General features: G+C 44.1%; 1 protein-coding gene across 1 annotated transcript; it reads left to right on the forward strand.

Moving 5' to 3' along the window:
* Positions 1-836: 836 nt before the first annotated feature.
* On the forward strand, positions 837-12916 carry SUSD3 (sushi domain containing 3). The gene is made up of 5 exons (XM_063181832.1): positions 837-931; positions 1222-1454; positions 3723-3870; positions 5928-6095; positions 12520-12916. The coding sequence occupies exons 1-5, from the start codon at positions 837-839 to the stop codon at positions 12728-12730; spliced, it is 855 nt and encodes a 284-aa protein (XP_063037902.1). The 3' UTR covers positions 12731-12916.
* The last annotated feature ends 3673 nt before the right edge of the window (positions 12917-16589 follow it).

Here is a 16589-nt window from a genome sequence, read left to right on the forward strand (position 1 = left end):
GGGGCTTCTGTTTGGTCTTTTGCTGAGATTCCTTTGGGTTTGTTTTCCAGGGACAGGGAGTTTAAGAGCATGAATTGGAGATAGGTGGGACACCTGCCTGCTGTGGTATGATTTGGGGGCTTAGCAACAATAATGACACGGGGGGAGTTTTAACATTCAAAATAAAATACATTTGCTAACAACAGGTGGTTCTGTCAGGATGTTCTCAGGGAGGCTGTAATTTCTTTCTGCCTGTAGACATGCTTTTAATATTTTTGTATGTGTCATCATAGTGCTTGCAGCACTATGCCTCTGAGTTTTCTCAAGTCTTTGGAAATCCAGTGAAAAATAGGGAACTTGGGCTCTGATGCAGAAGCAGTGCTGGTATTCTGTAAATGTTAAAAATATCCGAGTTTCTAGATTCTGTCAAAGCACATGCACAGACCCAGAAAAAGTACTTGTTACCTTTGAAGTTATCTAGCTGTTATATGTTGTTTTAATCATCTCTTATTAAAAGTTTTGTTTAAAATTACTGTGAACAAGGAATGTTGTGACAATAAAATTTAGTGTATGAAGTTAATGGCTAACATTAGGTGGCCAAGAGGAGAACTGCTCCACAGCTCAGAGAGCAGCTGTATAAACAACAAAGGAATAGAAATGTGGAATGAACAAAAATATATTAAAAATTAATGATTTACTGTAAAGCAGAGTTTGTCACTCAAAAAGTGAGATAAGTTATATGTGTGTGTCTTTCTATGCTCTTCCCTGTGGTTTTGACCCCGCTGTCCCCTTTCAGCCAAGCCAAACAGACATGCAGTTCTTGTAAAGATAAGAAGTTTCAGTCAGATCATGCCAAGATGCTACCAAGTACGCTGAACTGCATGACCAGTCCAGTAGATCTTGGAAATCTGTGTGCAGGAAGACACGTAATGAATACTCCCAGCCAGCCTGAGTACTGAATTAATCAGAATCTAACAATACAGGGATCCATAGGGGACCGTGCTACTCAGAAATTACTTTTTTAAAGTGTTTTTAGTGTCCAACATGTACGAGTCTGAGCAGATAATGTCGCGACATCAGTTGCTTTGTGCTGGGGATGAGGGCAGGGGAGCTGTTGAATGGCCCTGATGGAGGGTAGCCGTGGGCTGATGCTTGGCAGAGCAGCCAGCATTGGCCGCCCCGAGGTCTGGCATTTGTTTTGGCCATTGGCTGTGACCGATTTACAGTCTGGTGTCAGTGAAGCCCCAGTGGATGGCTTCCCTGCTGTGTCTGTGTTCGCTCCGCAGGGCAGTGCGGCCGCCTCCTCCCGCCGCCGCTGGGCTCGCTGCGGCTCCTGCACGGCAACGGCACCGAGCTGGGAAGCGTGCTCGCCTTCCAGTGCTCCGCCGAGCACCAGCTGCACGGAGCGGCCGTGGTCACCTGCGTTTGGCAAGGGAACGGCGCGCAGTGGACAGCCGGAGCGCCCTCCTGCAAGCGTAAGGTTCTTCCCAAACCCTGCCCTCCCTCTGGGATGCAGTGCCTTCCTTTTGCCCTGCCTATCCTGCGGTGTTGGGATTCTTCCTAGATACCTGTGCAAAGAAAAAGACAAATTCCATTTTCTTCAGAGTTGCCCCACTGATGGTAATTCCACGCCGTATATGTTCTGACATGCCATTATCATGACACACAGAAAAGACTCTGTTGGATTCGTCCCTGATCTCATGTCACTGGTAGCACCTGGAATAACTGTGCCTCTAGCTAAAAGCTGTATGCTTCTTTAGAGAATGTATGGGTGTCTCAGTTTAGAGGCAAATTTAGGAGAAAAACACTCTGGAATGAGTGTTTCCTCGAAAAAAAAGGGTTCCAACAATCCCTTTCCACCAATAAGAAATGAATACCAGTGGATGAAAGTGAAAAAACCCAACCGTTTATTGACAAACAGATTGCCCATGCAGCACAGGAGAAAAGGTAAATAAATGCTAGATATTGAACTGTCAGACCTTAACACACACACCCTCCTGCCCTGGAAAAAAACCCCAAAACACCAGAGCAAGATAAAAACCCACAACGGCCAGCAGGCGGGTGGGGAGAAAGATGACGCCAGCTCCTGTCTCAGAGAAAAAACCAAAAGGTTCACGCAGCAGCTGGCGCAAGCAGATGGGAACCCAGTGAATCTGTGGTGTTGGTCCCCTGGTGAAGCAGATGCGCTTTCCCTGCCCGGCTCTGGCTTTTTCCCAGGTCTGGGACCAAAAAGGAGCAGCCCCTCCCTCCCGCCGGGCCCGGCCAGTTCTTCTCCTGGCACTTGTTCTCACTGATCTTGGACGAAAACTGAACTGTCCAATTCACCTCGAAAAGCAGCTGAAGGATTGCTGCTGCAGCCTCTCCACGCCCAAGAAAAGCAAAGAAAAAAACCAAACAAATTTCCGCCTGGGCTAACAAAAAACCCCCAAACTAGCCAAGCAAAACCCAGACTGCACCACAGTCCCGGACGCTGGGCCACTGAGGCTTTGGAAAAGCCCAGCAAAGGGCCCCAAGGCTCCCCCTTCCCTCAGACCCACGTTAAAGACACAGCAATCATATTGGGGATAAAGCAGAGAATCAGGGAATAGACCATCATCATAAATCACCCCAACACTATGGGAATGACCAACTGATGTGCAAACATATTTGCGAACCTTTTATCTCCTGGCAGTCTTTTCTGACAATGTTTTTGCTGTAAAAGAAGCACAGTGATATTTTTTGAACAATTCTTGGTTGTTGCAGCTGCATGGGAAATTTACCATATAGATAGTGTCTGAATGACAACAGCATTAACTACCTTTTAGCTGTGTTTCTGCTTATTTATTCTAAGGTTGCTAATAGTTTGACCAGAAGTAGACCCAAGGAAAACTTGGTACCTCTGAGCTTTGAGGTGCCTCAGACCTCGTATAATTTCAAATCCCCAATGGATACCTTGCTCTTCAGACACCTAGTGCTCTCTCCCACACTCAGCTATTCTTACCTCTTCTTTGGAGATCTCATAAAAGAAAAAATGAGAGAAATCATTCCCCCAGAGGCTGCAGAAATATAATACTTTGTGTGGAGGTCAGCTGAACCATTTGTGATGCTGGTCATTGTGACATTGGGAGAACTAGCTGACTTTTGAAGCAAGACATGCTTACTGCTCCAAGTGGGTTGGCAGAGATCTGCGTTAGCTGTGCCACATCACATTCCTACTCCTTTTGTCTGGATGACTCGCTTCCAGCATCAGATCCTTGTGAACACTCAGCCCTGCACATCACTTCTTCCATCCTGTATTCTTCCCCAAACAGAGGAAGACCTGCTCTTTGCTGCCTGCCAAAGAGGATGTAATTACATGGAACTGTCCTTGCTCTAAATGGCTTCTTTAAGCCCGTTTACCCGTATTAGTATTCATTTCTGTAGCTTCAGTCCTTGTTAATAAAGAGTTTGCAGCTCATCTGCAGACTTGTGCTTTTAAGCTACTGCAGTGCTAAGGGCGCTGTGTTTAATTAATTGCAGTGGTGAAATGCTTGTGAACAATTCATGGGTAACTTATAAACAGGAGATTTTTACATAGTCCAGTTTGAGGCTTGCATAAGTCAAAGCTGAAGCCAAGATTCTCTGGTATCTTGACACATAGTAATGTGGAAGTCCTCACTGAGCAGAAGTGTGAAGCAGGCAGGCTTTAGCACGGTTTAATGAAAATGTGAAAGATAAATTCATGGACTGATCTTAGAAACAATTCTGTGTTTGCTTTGTTGCAGCCATATCAAAATACGAGACTTTTGGCTTTAAGGTCGCAGTGATTGCCTCCATTGTGAGCTGCGCTGTCATTCTGCTGATGTCCATGGCTTTCTTAACTTGCTGTCTGATTAAATGTGCAAAGAAAAGTGAGAGGAGAAGAACTCAAAGGTATGTCAAGATGACAGTTTTAATAACAGTGTAAGAGTTGTACATCATATGGACCCCGTTGCTGTGATAACAAATGCTTCAAAGGATTTGCTGCTTGCAGCACTGCAATAATGTTCATTACTTAAAATCCCTAATTTGTAGGTCAGGCTTTAGGCGTAGAAGGACTTGGAATTCCAGAGTACTTAAATACCTGATACCTGTTAGTAACAGATAACCTCAACAGGCTTAGGCATGTCTGGATTTATCCAGGGTTATGCAGAAGCTGAACACACAAGTCTTATTTTCTGGCACAGCATTTCTCTTCTCAAGTTATTGAAGATTGGCAATCATTCCCCTTCTTCTCTATTTCTTTCCTTTTTCCCTTTCTTTCTTTGAACACTGCTGGGAAATGGAATCTTCCTGTGTCAGAGCCATCCAAGGCCTCACCATCTGCTGAGCATCCTCAAAGCTGTCCCAGCATGGGGCTGGAAGAATGGAGGATTTTGTCTTCTGGCTTGGAGCACAAATTGGTGGATTATAAACAGGAATAGGAAAAAGTCAAATTTTCAGTCCAGTTCATTATAAAAATTCAGTGTGAATAGTGTCAGCAGGAGCGTGTTTGCCTGTAGGCTGGAGCCAGGCTGCTGGTGCTCATGAGAGCACCCTCCTGCAGTCACTGCTGCAGAAAGCTTTCCACAGGAACTTGGCTTACCTCTCCCTTTTCTTGCTAGTTACTCCCACCAGGCCCTCCAGTGCACTGGAGGGAGACTGGGGAAGACAGTAGTGAAGGTTCTATGCTGAGCTGTGATTTATCTGAAGCTGTGTGGGAGCCGGCTGAAGGGGGAACTTCTGTAATTTGAAATCCAAGTGTAGCCAAAATAGAGATTTTCTGTTTCTCTTAAAAGACATTTTTGTGTCAAAAAATGAGAGTCCTTAGTGTCGGTCATAATATTCAGGTATTTACTGGTAGCATGAAATAAATTGCTTTGAAATGAAAGGTTAATTGACATTTTTGGAATTGCCACTTTTCTTTTTGATAAGACTATTCATATCACAGTCCTTGTTATTAATTTATTTTAAATGAAGTTTTGTAAAAACTAGCCATTCTCATTATTTTGATGACTTGATATTTTTCCTCTTACAAAAGAAAAGCCCTTCACTCTGGACATAATGACCTGATTCTGTCATCAGGCTGTAAAATTATTCCTTTTGCTGAGATTTTCTCAGTTCCCTGCTCCCCTGTGCTTCTTTCCCTGTCTCCTGAAGGAGCTGCTCCATCCCATTGGCAACAGAGTCCAGCTCCAAGGCAGGTTTGCAGGCAGAGATGATCTCTCAGGTGACCAGCTAAGAGCCAAAAGAAGCAGACTGTCCATTGGTGCTCATAAGAAAATCGTTCTCGTTTTCTTGTTTGTTTGTTTGTTTTTTGAGGAGTGCTGGACAGTACTTAAAATAACACTATTTTGCACAATAATATTTATGCTATTGAAGAACTCCCTATTTTAGGGTGTTATTTAAATCTCTACAAATTTGGCTTACACATGAAGTTCAGCGCATGTTGAAGTGGTTTTTTTTCAGTAAACTTGTGTCACAGACATGTTTTATGAAAAATCCTTTCCTTAGGACTTTTTCTCCTGAGAAGCTGAGAGGCCTCAGGACCAAAATGTAAACAATGGTTATCTGCTGCTGTGGAATGCAACAGGTGCATCTGTGGTTGGTCTCTGTGGCCATTTCTAATTAATGGCCAATTAAAGTCCAGCTGTCCGGACTGTCTCAGTCAGTCGCAAGCCTTTGTTATCAATCCTTCTTTTTCTATTCTTAGCTAGCCTTCTGATTAAATCCTTTCTTCTATTCTTGTAGTATAGTTTTAATATAATATATATATAATAAAATAATAAATCAAGCCTTCCGAAACATGGAGTCAGATCCTCATCTCTTCCCTGGTCCTGGGACCCCTGCAAACACCACCACAAACCTGGAATGAGATTTAAGCTCTAGAGACTCAGGCCTGTGGTCAGATAACAGCTCAGCTGTACAGCCATATATCACAATACTGTTTCTACTGCTTGGTATATTCACAGAGAAATGCAGCTGTGGTACCAGCTGAAGACTGAAGAACTAGAGCACATGCAAGCTGCTTACTTTGGTTTTAAGGGAAGGAACAATAACAACAATAATAAGAAACTCAGGAATACATCTGTATTTGGTGACATGACTAAGATGGCATATGATAACCAAGGCTTCTACAGGTAAGGCTGTTAAAATAAAGTAGGTTTGAATGAGCTGATGGGATCCTGGCTAAACACTAACCAGAGCTAAAACCAGCTATGAGAGCAGGTTTATCAGTCTGTGCACCCTTAGCCAAAAGTCTGGCTGTTTTGGATATGGAGAGTGGGCACTGCTTCTCATCGAGATGAAAGTGTCATTAAAGGTGATTCTAAATAAAACTGTCCTGGAATTGCTCTTGGAATGGATGTGACCCTTCCTCATTTACACCTTGTTCTCTTTTTTCACTCAAGTAAGAGCTGTTTAATCAAGTAATTTCAAGTGATTTCTATTCTTTAATTCTGTAAAATGAATAGACATGCAAGGTGAGATGTGGGAATTCTACTGACAGATTCCATGAAGACAACAAATGGCCTGTCAGTTTTGTATTTCACTTGCAAGTTGTTTTTTTTTAGTGTGTGTAACAAATTAGGCTAAGTTTCCTCATCCTGTGTTCATCTGGCTTACTGGGAGCAGGAGAACAATGCAGGCACTGGGGAGGTGCAAACATGGAGCTGGGCTGTGCTGGGAGGACCAGAATGAAAGGACACATTACACCTGTCTGGGTGATTGCTGTGGTACCATTTCCCCTCCAGTGTGAGGTGGGAATGCTGGCAGCCTGTGCCTGGAGGAAATCTCTAAACCTGGGCGCATGTTGCTGCAGTGGTGAAGCTGTTACAGTATTGATTGTCCAAAGAAATAAATACAGGCATGTGGCATGGTTGAAAAACAGCAGCAAAACTGAGGGTGGGCAGTCTCAAAGGAAAGATTCCATATATTTCTGCATATCCATGGTCAAGAACCAAAAGAGAATTTAACCAAGACTCCTCAGGGAAGGTTCAGGCTTGACATGAGTAGCCATTTGTGTACCAAGAGGGTGGTCAAACCCTGGAACAGAGTCCTGGAGCGGGTCAGTGTTGGTGGCCCAAACTGACATTGCTCAAGGGGCATTTGGACAATGCCCTTAGTAATGAGGTTTAGTTTTTAGTCAGCCCTAAAGGGGTCAGGCGGTTGGACCCAATGATCCTTGTGAATCCCTTCCAACTGAAATATTTCAGTCTAGTTTAGTGTAGTCTATCAGCACCCTATCCTTGTTCTATCCTACCCTATCCTCTTCTTGTGTTAAAGTTTCAGCCATTTGGAGGAATTGCCCAATGCATCATGAGATCTCCAAGCACAGCAGCAATCCTGCTTGGTTTTTCTAGGCAGGAGCTGTCTGAAGAGGCACAGGGGATGAATCCTTTCCTCCCTGCCTTTTCCAGGGCTGTGGTACATGCTGTTTTCTGCAACCCAACCATGGGAAGTGGCTCTGCAGCCCACTTAGAAGGGGAAGTTGAGATGAATGATGCCCATGTCTGACAAGGGAGAGGGTGGAGGCCTGAAAAATTCAGTCATTTTTATGATAGCTTTCTCTCTTTTCTTGAAGAGAGTTCTGCTTCATATTCTTGTAGCATATGAAGTATCTGGAAGAGTAAGAACTCTTCCATCCTTGAAAAAGACTCTCTTGAGTATATCTTAATTTATTTTTGACTAGAAAATCATGTAGGTTGTGCTACTTTTCAGACTTAATTGAATAGATTTTGACATTAACATTTTGATTCAGTACTTGAGGGTCAAAATACTGTAAGAAGAGATAAAATAAAAAGCTGATTCTTTTAAGTAAGGCAGTATAATATAAAAAATCAATTCTTTCAGGCAGGTAAGGTATTAACAAATACAGGTTTACAAAACAAATAAAAGTTTACAGACAAATTTAAGATTAAAACACTCTAATCAGTTAAAGAGGGGCCTTAGGACGCTGACAAGATAATTTTGGCTGCAATGAGGTGACACAATGTGGGTGCAGAGTGCTGATGTGCAGAGCTTATAAATAACAGAGAAGCCCAGCTGTGTGACTGTAGGGGCTCCACTGTGCTGTTCTGGACCTGGCTGCCACAAAATGAGAACTTTCTCCCCTCATGTTTGAAGCATATCACAAACATCGTGAATATGCAGTTTTGCAGGAAAACATTGAATTTTAGTGGCAACTGCTTTAATTATAATGATCCTCATTCTGGCTGCTTTTCTGGTTGAACAAATTGCTTTAAAATGATAAGAAATATGTGTACAAATACCTGGGATCATTAACTACAGAGTGCTGTCATTCCAGATGCCACCTCTTTCATTTGGATGTAAAGAATCATAATAAGGATGAACATACCAATTTTTAGCAGAAAAAGGTCTTATATGCATGAGCTGCAAGTATTTACAGCATATTTGCTCTATTGTATTATTGAAAACACTAAATAATGTTGAGCAGGGAAAAACAAGTTACAGATCATGGTGCTGCTGGGAGGAAGGTGTTTCCCCAGCGTTGCTTCTGAGAAGCTCAGAGCAGCAGAGATAGCAGTTTTCTCTGTGGTGCAGAGGTTTGAGCCAGATTAGCTGAAAACAAGGGTCTGTGTCTAGGGAAGGGAGATTAGCTGCAGCCCTGGGCCACGCAGTTAGAGGAGAACAATGTCCCTGAACCTCCAAAGCAGTCCCCAGGAGGACTGCTGGGCAGAGGGCTTGTCAGCATGTTGGGAACGGCTCTCAGAGCCTGACTGCAAGATGTACCAGGATGTGTTATTTTTGAGTCAGTTATTTTGTGATGAAGAATAATACCTGACCCTGCACTAACTGTGCTCTGGAGCACTTGCTTGGGCACCCACCACCCGAGACAAACAGCTCTCTGCCATCCCAGCAAGCAGCAGTGTGGGAGAGCTAGGATCAGGCATCTGCCCAGGAAGGCAGGTTGTCCTCTGCCACATGACAGGCACAGGGTAAAATATCAGTAAAGAAAAACTTAATGGCAGCTGTCCTTCCTCTGTGCCAGCTGCTAGTAGTGTTTGAGAGATGGAGTGAAGATCACTGAGGCGTTATGTTAAAGAAACGGGTGTCCAAAAGCAGAGTGGGGTCAGCTTAATGTGGAGGGGCCTAAGCTCACCCACTGCTCATGGTCAGCTGTAGCTGCTCCACAGGTGAAGGTATTTCAGGGTTTGACAACCTTTTCTGTGAGGAATTTTTTCTCAATATTCAACCTAAACCTTCTCCAGAATGACAGAGCTTAAAAACTGCCTTCAGTTTTCAGCAAGGAGGCAAAGCTTCGCAGCAAACTAGTGCAACAGTCTCAGCAGAGCTGTTGCTCTAGGAATACAGCCTGAGGAAATGCAAATAAGCAATTGCTCTGATAAACATCATTGCCGGTTTTAAAATTTTTAAAGAATTGTCCTGTCCACTGCTGTAATGTACATCAATTAAATTGTAAGCATCCATTCAGGAAGAGGACTGTCCTGTGCTTGTTTAAGTAGTTTGTAGCATTTACATTTGTTCTGGAAGTGAAGCCATCAGTTCCATAAAAAGCACAAAGAAATGCAAGTGTTCTGTGCCAGAAATGGGATCCTGAATCCAACTGGAACCACTTTTGTTCTGACAAAATATGCACAACCTTCTGCATGTGTAGAAGATACTGTCCCAGGAGCAGCACAGGTAGCAAGTGTAAAGAAATCACTGAGAGCTCATTTCAGTTTGCATCATCTTACTAGTGATGGTCAGAAATAGCCATGCCTTGGCTCTGTTGCTCTGCTTTTCAGTGTAAAAGTCCTGTAACCTGTCCTGGAATAGACACTCCCGTGACTCAAGGGATGTGCTGATTTTTTGTAAAGGAGACTTGATGATCCAGCATTTTCCATACTCAGGAGAACGGAATGTAGCTGTACTCTAACTCCTTTTCATTCTCTGTCAGCTAAGATGACAACAAAAAAAAAAAGTAGTCCAGCTCAAAAATGCAATCTAAACAGAATCAAAGAAACTTGGTGTGGTTTTTTTTGTCTAGCATGGAAACATTTGGAAGAAGTTGGGCATTTCAAATTTGGGCTGCTTAGAGGTGAATTATTTGTCACAGCTCTAAGTTACAAAACATTCTCTATGAAGCAGTTAATCTGACTGCAGAAGCTAGTCAAGTGGAAAAGCCCATGTCTCAGTAGGGTTAAAGTCCTCCTTTCAGCTATTCACACAGCTGGAACATATTACCAAGAAGAAAAAATCCTTCTGCAGAGAAGCAGGCTGGTATATTCTCGCACAGAAGATCATTTTAGTTGCTGAAATTTTTGCATCAGAGACCTTTCTGACTACAAGATGCTTTACCATTCTACTTGGCAAAAAGCAAATAAGAGCAATCCAACAACAAAGAATCCCAACTGAAAAGATTTTGTAAAAAATCACAAAGCCAGCATGCTATTAGGAGAGGCAGCTCAGCATTTTCAGCATCACTGCGGGGTTTAATGCTGCATTGCATAGAGCATTCACTGATACAATTGTATGGAATTGACACAGTTTCCTACACAAAATGTTTGATTGCATGGCGCCATGAAGGGAAGACAGCAGCATAGGAGAGGGGCAGATTTCCTTTCCCTCCTTTTCCCTGCTTTTGCCCATGACTAGTCCAGCCTTGAGCTTCTCTGTTCATGGAGTTACTCTTTTTTTACCTCTTGTTTTTCCTGTGCTCTGTGTTCCCCACCACCACCTTTTAGAGGCTCAGATCTTCCCAGTACCTTTCGACATGCAGGTTTCAAAGAAAGCTGAGACAGCAGAAGTGAGCTGTGGTTTCACCTTGGGGCCCTGTTAGAAGGGTAGGATAAACTGGCTTTTAAGTTACACCCATTTCTGAATTTCAGTCTTAATTGTCATTGCAAGAGCTTGAAAGGGGCATGTACAGCAACATGTGCTTTTAATAGAGCTGCTATTATTATTTTCATAATGCTTTCCTGATTACCCCAGGGTCTTGTACAAAGCCACTAGGCATACAGCAAGGAAAAAATGCCCTCCCATCCTCTAGTATAAAAGCTGTTTTGAGAGGCAGTACCAGCACCAGGCAGCTTTGTGGCTGTGTTCTCACACGTCTCGGATGTCCTGTTAACAGTGTTTTCCCTCCAGCAAGGAGCATCTCTCAAGTCACACAGAAAAATATTCTTGTGAATCCTCTAAATCCCATTGACAAATGCTGTAATGGCTATTCTTCTCCCCTGATGGGAGTTCCAAATTTTATCTGTCAGATACAGTCTGTCCTTGGCAAATGCATCATGCCCTTGGCTGTGCAGTGCCCGGGGCAGGTTTATATAGCCAGGTAAGGGTGCAGAGAAGGGTTCTAATCCCCTTACTGTGGTGTTTTGAAGTAGCTCAGTTGGGAACTGGAGTTAAGGAAAGTTGAAGTGCTTGAAAAAACAGTCATGCTTATTCAGGACAAAGTACAGACAAACTGAAGACTGTGTCTGACTGAAGGTCATGCACACAGAGCAAAGCCCACTGCATGCACAGTTGCCCCTTGGTGACACTGCAACCCTCTTAATAGCTCTTCTCATCCTCTGCTGAGGTGAAACCTCACTGCCTTCACTGTCCCTCTGATGTCCTCAGGGTTTAATCTGTTGCAGGGAAGAGAGGTGCCTACTGTCTCACCCTACACTTACAGAATCACATAATGATGGAATGTTTTGGATGGAAATGGGCCTTAAAAGCTATCCCATTCGCCCCCTTGCCATGGGCAGGGACACCTTCCACTAGACCAGGGTGCTCCAATCCCCATCCAACCTGGCTTGGACAATTCCAGGGATAGAGCAGCCACAGCTGCTCTGGGCACCCTGTGCCAGCAGATGTCAATGAAAGCTTAGTAGTTCCTGAACTGGGAGGAATGGGTTGCTAAGCCAGGAGTACATTTCTTCTCCAAGTACAGTTTTAGCCAGTGTGGGTTCCTGAGTGGTGGACTATGGATAATTGAAGTGTTTCACAACATAGAGATTTATAGGGAAAAACATCAGAATGGGATGACTTCTGCCCAGGTGGACTGGATTTATTGCTCTATAACCAGCACACCTAGACTTGAGCTATAATCCTGGCAGAACAATTTGCAAAGACTTTTTTTTTTCAAAGGCTGTTTTGCTGGCCCAGGCAAAGCTTTTTTCCAGTCCCTCTCTGTCTATGTGCTGCTTTGATTTGATTTTTATTTTGACCTTTGACTACCAACTCAAGAAGATGGAACCAAGTTCCTTATACTATAAAAATAATAAATAAGTGCACAACAGCAGTTATGTCAGGAGATTTTCTTTTGGCAATGAGGTGTGCAGCATTACCCCATGTAGCTTCTGTTCCCTGACGGCAGGTCACAGTGGTGCTCAGTTGGTACCCAGCAAAAAGGTACTTGAGGTCTTGTTGAGGTTTTACAGAGACACAATTATTTGCACCACTGCTGCCAACTGGTTTTCATGCTGGGAGAAGCAATTTTTCATGTTAGAGCACAAGTCAATTGCAAAACACCTGATGTGCCAATAAAATGCACAAATTCTGTACCTTCACCAGAATTAATGAAGCAGAAATAACTTTTCCCTTTGCTTACAGGTCCCAGGAAGAGCAGACTCGGGATGTCGTCGTTCCTGGGTGTTGCAAAGACAACAGTCACCTGAAGGTAGCCAAGAGCAGTGGTGCACCCGGGGCACACATGGTACTGAGACACGACTCTGCACTGCAGATGGTGAACTCCATACACCTTGTTGAAGTCTACAGTCATAAGGATAGTTACAACAAACCAACCTGCCAGATACCTGGATAGCTGGTGTCTCAAATGCAACTGCTTCTCTGGACCAAAATGAAATGTTGATAGAAATATGTGCCTTAAAGACAACATAGAAAGTTCATTATTCATATGAACTGTAAGTTTTCTATATTCCAAGATGGTTATTTAAGAGAAATGCTTCAAGGTCTGATACAAATAAAGATATGAATATTGGGGCTGTCAGTCCAGAGCTGTTCTCTGTGGTGTGCTGTGCAGTGTGACCATGGCAAAAGCATAATGCCCTTCTGCACAGCTAGAGAGGTGGTACCCAGTTTGCATATTTGCCTCATATGAAGTTGCTGATAATAACTACACACCCCTCAGACTCCAATCTTCTCTGAATCAGTGGGTTTTGTAAGAATTTCAGAAAGAAAAGTCCCCCATATTTTTACAAAGTAGCATGATAGAACTACAAAAAAAATATTTTTAATTAAGTGCCACATTGTTTTGTATCAGAAAGGTCTTTAGTTCATCTGCTCTGTGTTTTGAAACCGTGTGAGACTGGGTGCAGCAGAGGCCCATCTGCAGGTCTGCCAGCCTGAGGGAGAGGAGGTGGCACATGGAGGGATGTGGTGTCCCCACCTTGGGGCTCCCACCTGTGACCTCCTGTAGCTTCTACTGGTGTCCCAGTGCAAGAGCAGTTGGTGTGCAGGTGGGGACAGCAGTGCAGCCTTCCTGGAGCAGCCAGCTCGGGATCACTGCAGCATCATCTCTTTGAGACCTCTCTAAATAAAGGGCTGAGGTAGCTTTTGAAAGCCTGCCTTCTTTTCCTGTTGTTCATCTGTACATCATGTGAGGAAACAAGGTGTGGTTTTTTTCTTGTTTTGTCCTTTTTGAATAGTTAAGTAACAGATACAGTGCTTTTTCTACTGTTTATATGCAAATAGATGTATATACTACTAATAGTTATTTTTGTTCCAATTGAAGCTTTACTTAATACTGTCATCAGCTGTCTGTTTAATGGGTATCATCACGTCTCTCTCGTGGGTGGAAACATGACCTTATAGCAGACTGCAGTAATTGTTTTATGGTATATTCCCTTGGTATGAATCAGGTATCGTCTCACAACCTGCAGTTCTGAAGCTTCAGTTTTGAAATTCAAATTACTGTAGCTTGCTGGCAAATGCCCTCTTCTATCCTGGCCATACTCTGCAGAGATCAAAAACACGTGCTTGAAACTCAGTAAGATGAAAGTTGCAGCAAAAGAGCTTTTTTCTTGTTTCTAATAAGCTCAGTTCTACTGTACGTTATTCCAAGGTGCATCCTGCAACACACCTTCTTACTACGCACTGCAAAAAGAAGAATGGATGTACTTCCCATCACTCCACCCAATTAAGTTCTCAATTCATCCAGTTAGTACTAGCTAGTGTTTATCACGATATGGTTGTGCTGTGAACTACTCTGCCTGCAGTTTTCAGTTGCCTGTCAGACCCAGACAGCGTCTGTACCCAGCAGTGTGGGCAGCAGTTCAAGGGAGATGGTTCTGTCCTTGTGCTCTGCCAGGATCTCGTCCGCAGCTCTGTGTCCAGCTCTGGGGCCCCAGCACAGGAAGGACATGGAGCTGCTGGAGAGACCCAGAGGAGGCCCTGGAGCTGCTCCAAGGGCTGGAGCCCTCTGCTCTGAGCCAGGCTGGGAGAGCTGGGGGTGCTCACCTGAAGAAGAGAAGGCTCCAGGGACACCTCAGAGCCTCTTCCAGGGCCTAAAGGGGCTCCAGGAGAGCTGGAGAGGGACTGGGGACTAAGGGGAATGGTTCCCCACTGCCAGAAGGTTAGATGAGATACAGGAAAGAAATTCTTGTCTGAGAGGGCCTGGCCCTTAGAAAATGGAAAAGGGCAAATTTAACTTTAATAAGGGGAGAGAAGAGAACCTCAAAAGTACCAGAATGGGAGGGCTTCTCTGATCCCCTGAACTGTAGAACAAATGGTTAAACAAGTCCTTCACAAAGAAGATACAGCTCAGCCTAGGATTAAAAAAGAGTTACAGGCATAGGAGGGAGGTGATCTGCCCTACTGGCAATATTATGCTTAAGGTACACATGTGAAGGGTGGCCAAGATATCCTTGATCCTGCCTCTCTGTAGCTCTTTTCAGTTTCCTTCCTCTTCCCATCTCTATGATTATGCTCACAGAATTCCATTATTTAGTTCCCTGGTGTTTTAATTTCATTATTTGGCTTTAAAATGCAATAATATGACTGCAAGTGAAATAAATTCCCTGTTGGGATGTTTGGGTCAACACTTTGTGTGAGCAGACAGCCTGAGTCCTGTTCTGCTTGAGGAGAAGCTGAGTAATGTTGCATGGGCCAAAAAGTGCACCCTTGAGCTGGCAGGGATGCCTGCAGCCGTGGGAAGCCCCCCAGAAGGCAGGTAAATTCACTGTCCCTGTGCCAGAGCTAAATGACTGTCATTTACTTGGGCAGCTAATGCAAGAGGCAGCAAAGTTACACCAAGGTAACTGTTTGTGAAAGATTTGTGGCTTGGCTTCCTCTGGGACTGTGCTTAGTTCTGATGGCTGCACCCCCTGGAGTTAGCTTTATTGCTTGTGCAAATGTAATTTATTGTCAGAAGGGAAGTAAGTGCTGTGCAGGAAGGAGACAAAAACAGCTGAGACACTAAAATAGACATTTAAAACCTTGTAACCTTAAATGTTTGCTGGCCAGTGATTCCAGCTGGATTCAAGCTCCTGTTTCTGCTACAGAACACTTGCATTTCCTTGTGCATTTTGTAAAACTGATGACTTGCACACTGCTCACAGAGGTGTTTCTCACAGGACTTATGCTCTGTCTATGAGCTGGAATCTGCAGTGGCCTCTAAGCTGTTGCAGCACAGGCAGATGGTTGGTTGCTGAAACCTTCCTGAAGTGTCCCCACGAGGAGAGCGCTCCACCAAGCACGCAGCAAATGCCACACTCACACGCAGCAGCTGCTTGTGTGAGACAGCGGAGGCAGAAGGGTCTTTGTACAGGTTTCCAGTGGTAGCTTATTTCACCTACACCCTGAAAGGGTCCAGGGACAAAGACAGGGAGAGGTGGAGGGTCCAGGACTATATACTGTTCCAAAGGGGCAGAGCCAACAGCAACAACCAATCACCTGACGGTGTGAGTGAGAAAAATATTACAGTGCCCAAAAGGGAAACACAAGGGTAAACAGACAGGGGTACAGACAAACGAGGGTACAAAGAAACTGCTAGAACTGTGACCGTATATGGTTAGCAGGCAGTTGAACAGCCAATGGGCCACAGGGGCTGTGACACTGGGGTTGACTGACAGCATGTCACAGGAGTCCATGGGAGAGGTTGAAGTTCCAGTGGACATTCTTCCAGGGCAAAGACGCAGGAAATCCCCTAGCAGGTCCACATGCCTCCACAGCTCCCCTTTATTTATTAAAAAGGCCTCTCCTATGGATTTTTGTAAACATTTAACTAAAGAGGAAAACATAAACAAGACTATGACTACAACAACTAAAACCCCCAAAATCCCTTTTACAAAAGATAAAGGCATCCACCCATTTGAGCAGACCATCACACGCCAGCAGCTCTCCATCAAGCTCCATCAACCCAAGAGCTCTAAGGGACCTCCACTAACCCATGCCCAGGGCTTTGCTTCACACAGGCTGCACACCATCCTGTCGTTCATTCCTGGCTCTGGGGGTCAGATGAGGCCCAGAGCTGGCACAGGGATGACTTCCATGTGAGGACGTGTACCTGAAGTGGCTTTGTTCCCTTCCCACAGCTCTGCAGAATGTCAGTTTGCCAAATCTGTCAACTGTTTATTTACACAGCTATTTTAAGGGGAGGATGCTGTAACAATTTTATTTGCTTCCTATCTTCAAAGAATTCAATTGTTTGGCTTTTAAAAAAA

The sequence above is a fragment of the Melospiza melodia genome (assembly GCF_035770615.1).
Source record: "Melospiza melodia melodia isolate bMelMel2 chromosome 10 unlocalized genomic scaffold, bMelMel2.pri SUPER_10_unloc_1, whole genome shotgun sequence".
NCBI classification, from domain to species: Eukaryota; Metazoa; Chordata; class Aves; order Passeriformes; family Passerellidae; genus Melospiza; species Melospiza melodia.

Excerpts from the sequence above, each read along its gene's own strand:
- SUSD3 (XM_063181832.1), top strand. The coding sequence starts at position 837 with ATGCTACCAAGTACGCTGAACTGCATGACCAGTCCAGTAGATCTTGGA. Across the intron at positions 932-1,221 it reads AATACTCCCAGCCAGCCTGA|CCCCAGTGGATGGCTTCCCT; the intron begins GTACTGAATTAA and ends GTGTCAGTGAAG. Across the intron at positions 3,871-5,927 it reads GAGAGGAGAAGAACTCAAAG|AGAAATGCAGCTGTGGTACC; the intron begins GTATGTCAAGAT and ends GTATATTCACAG.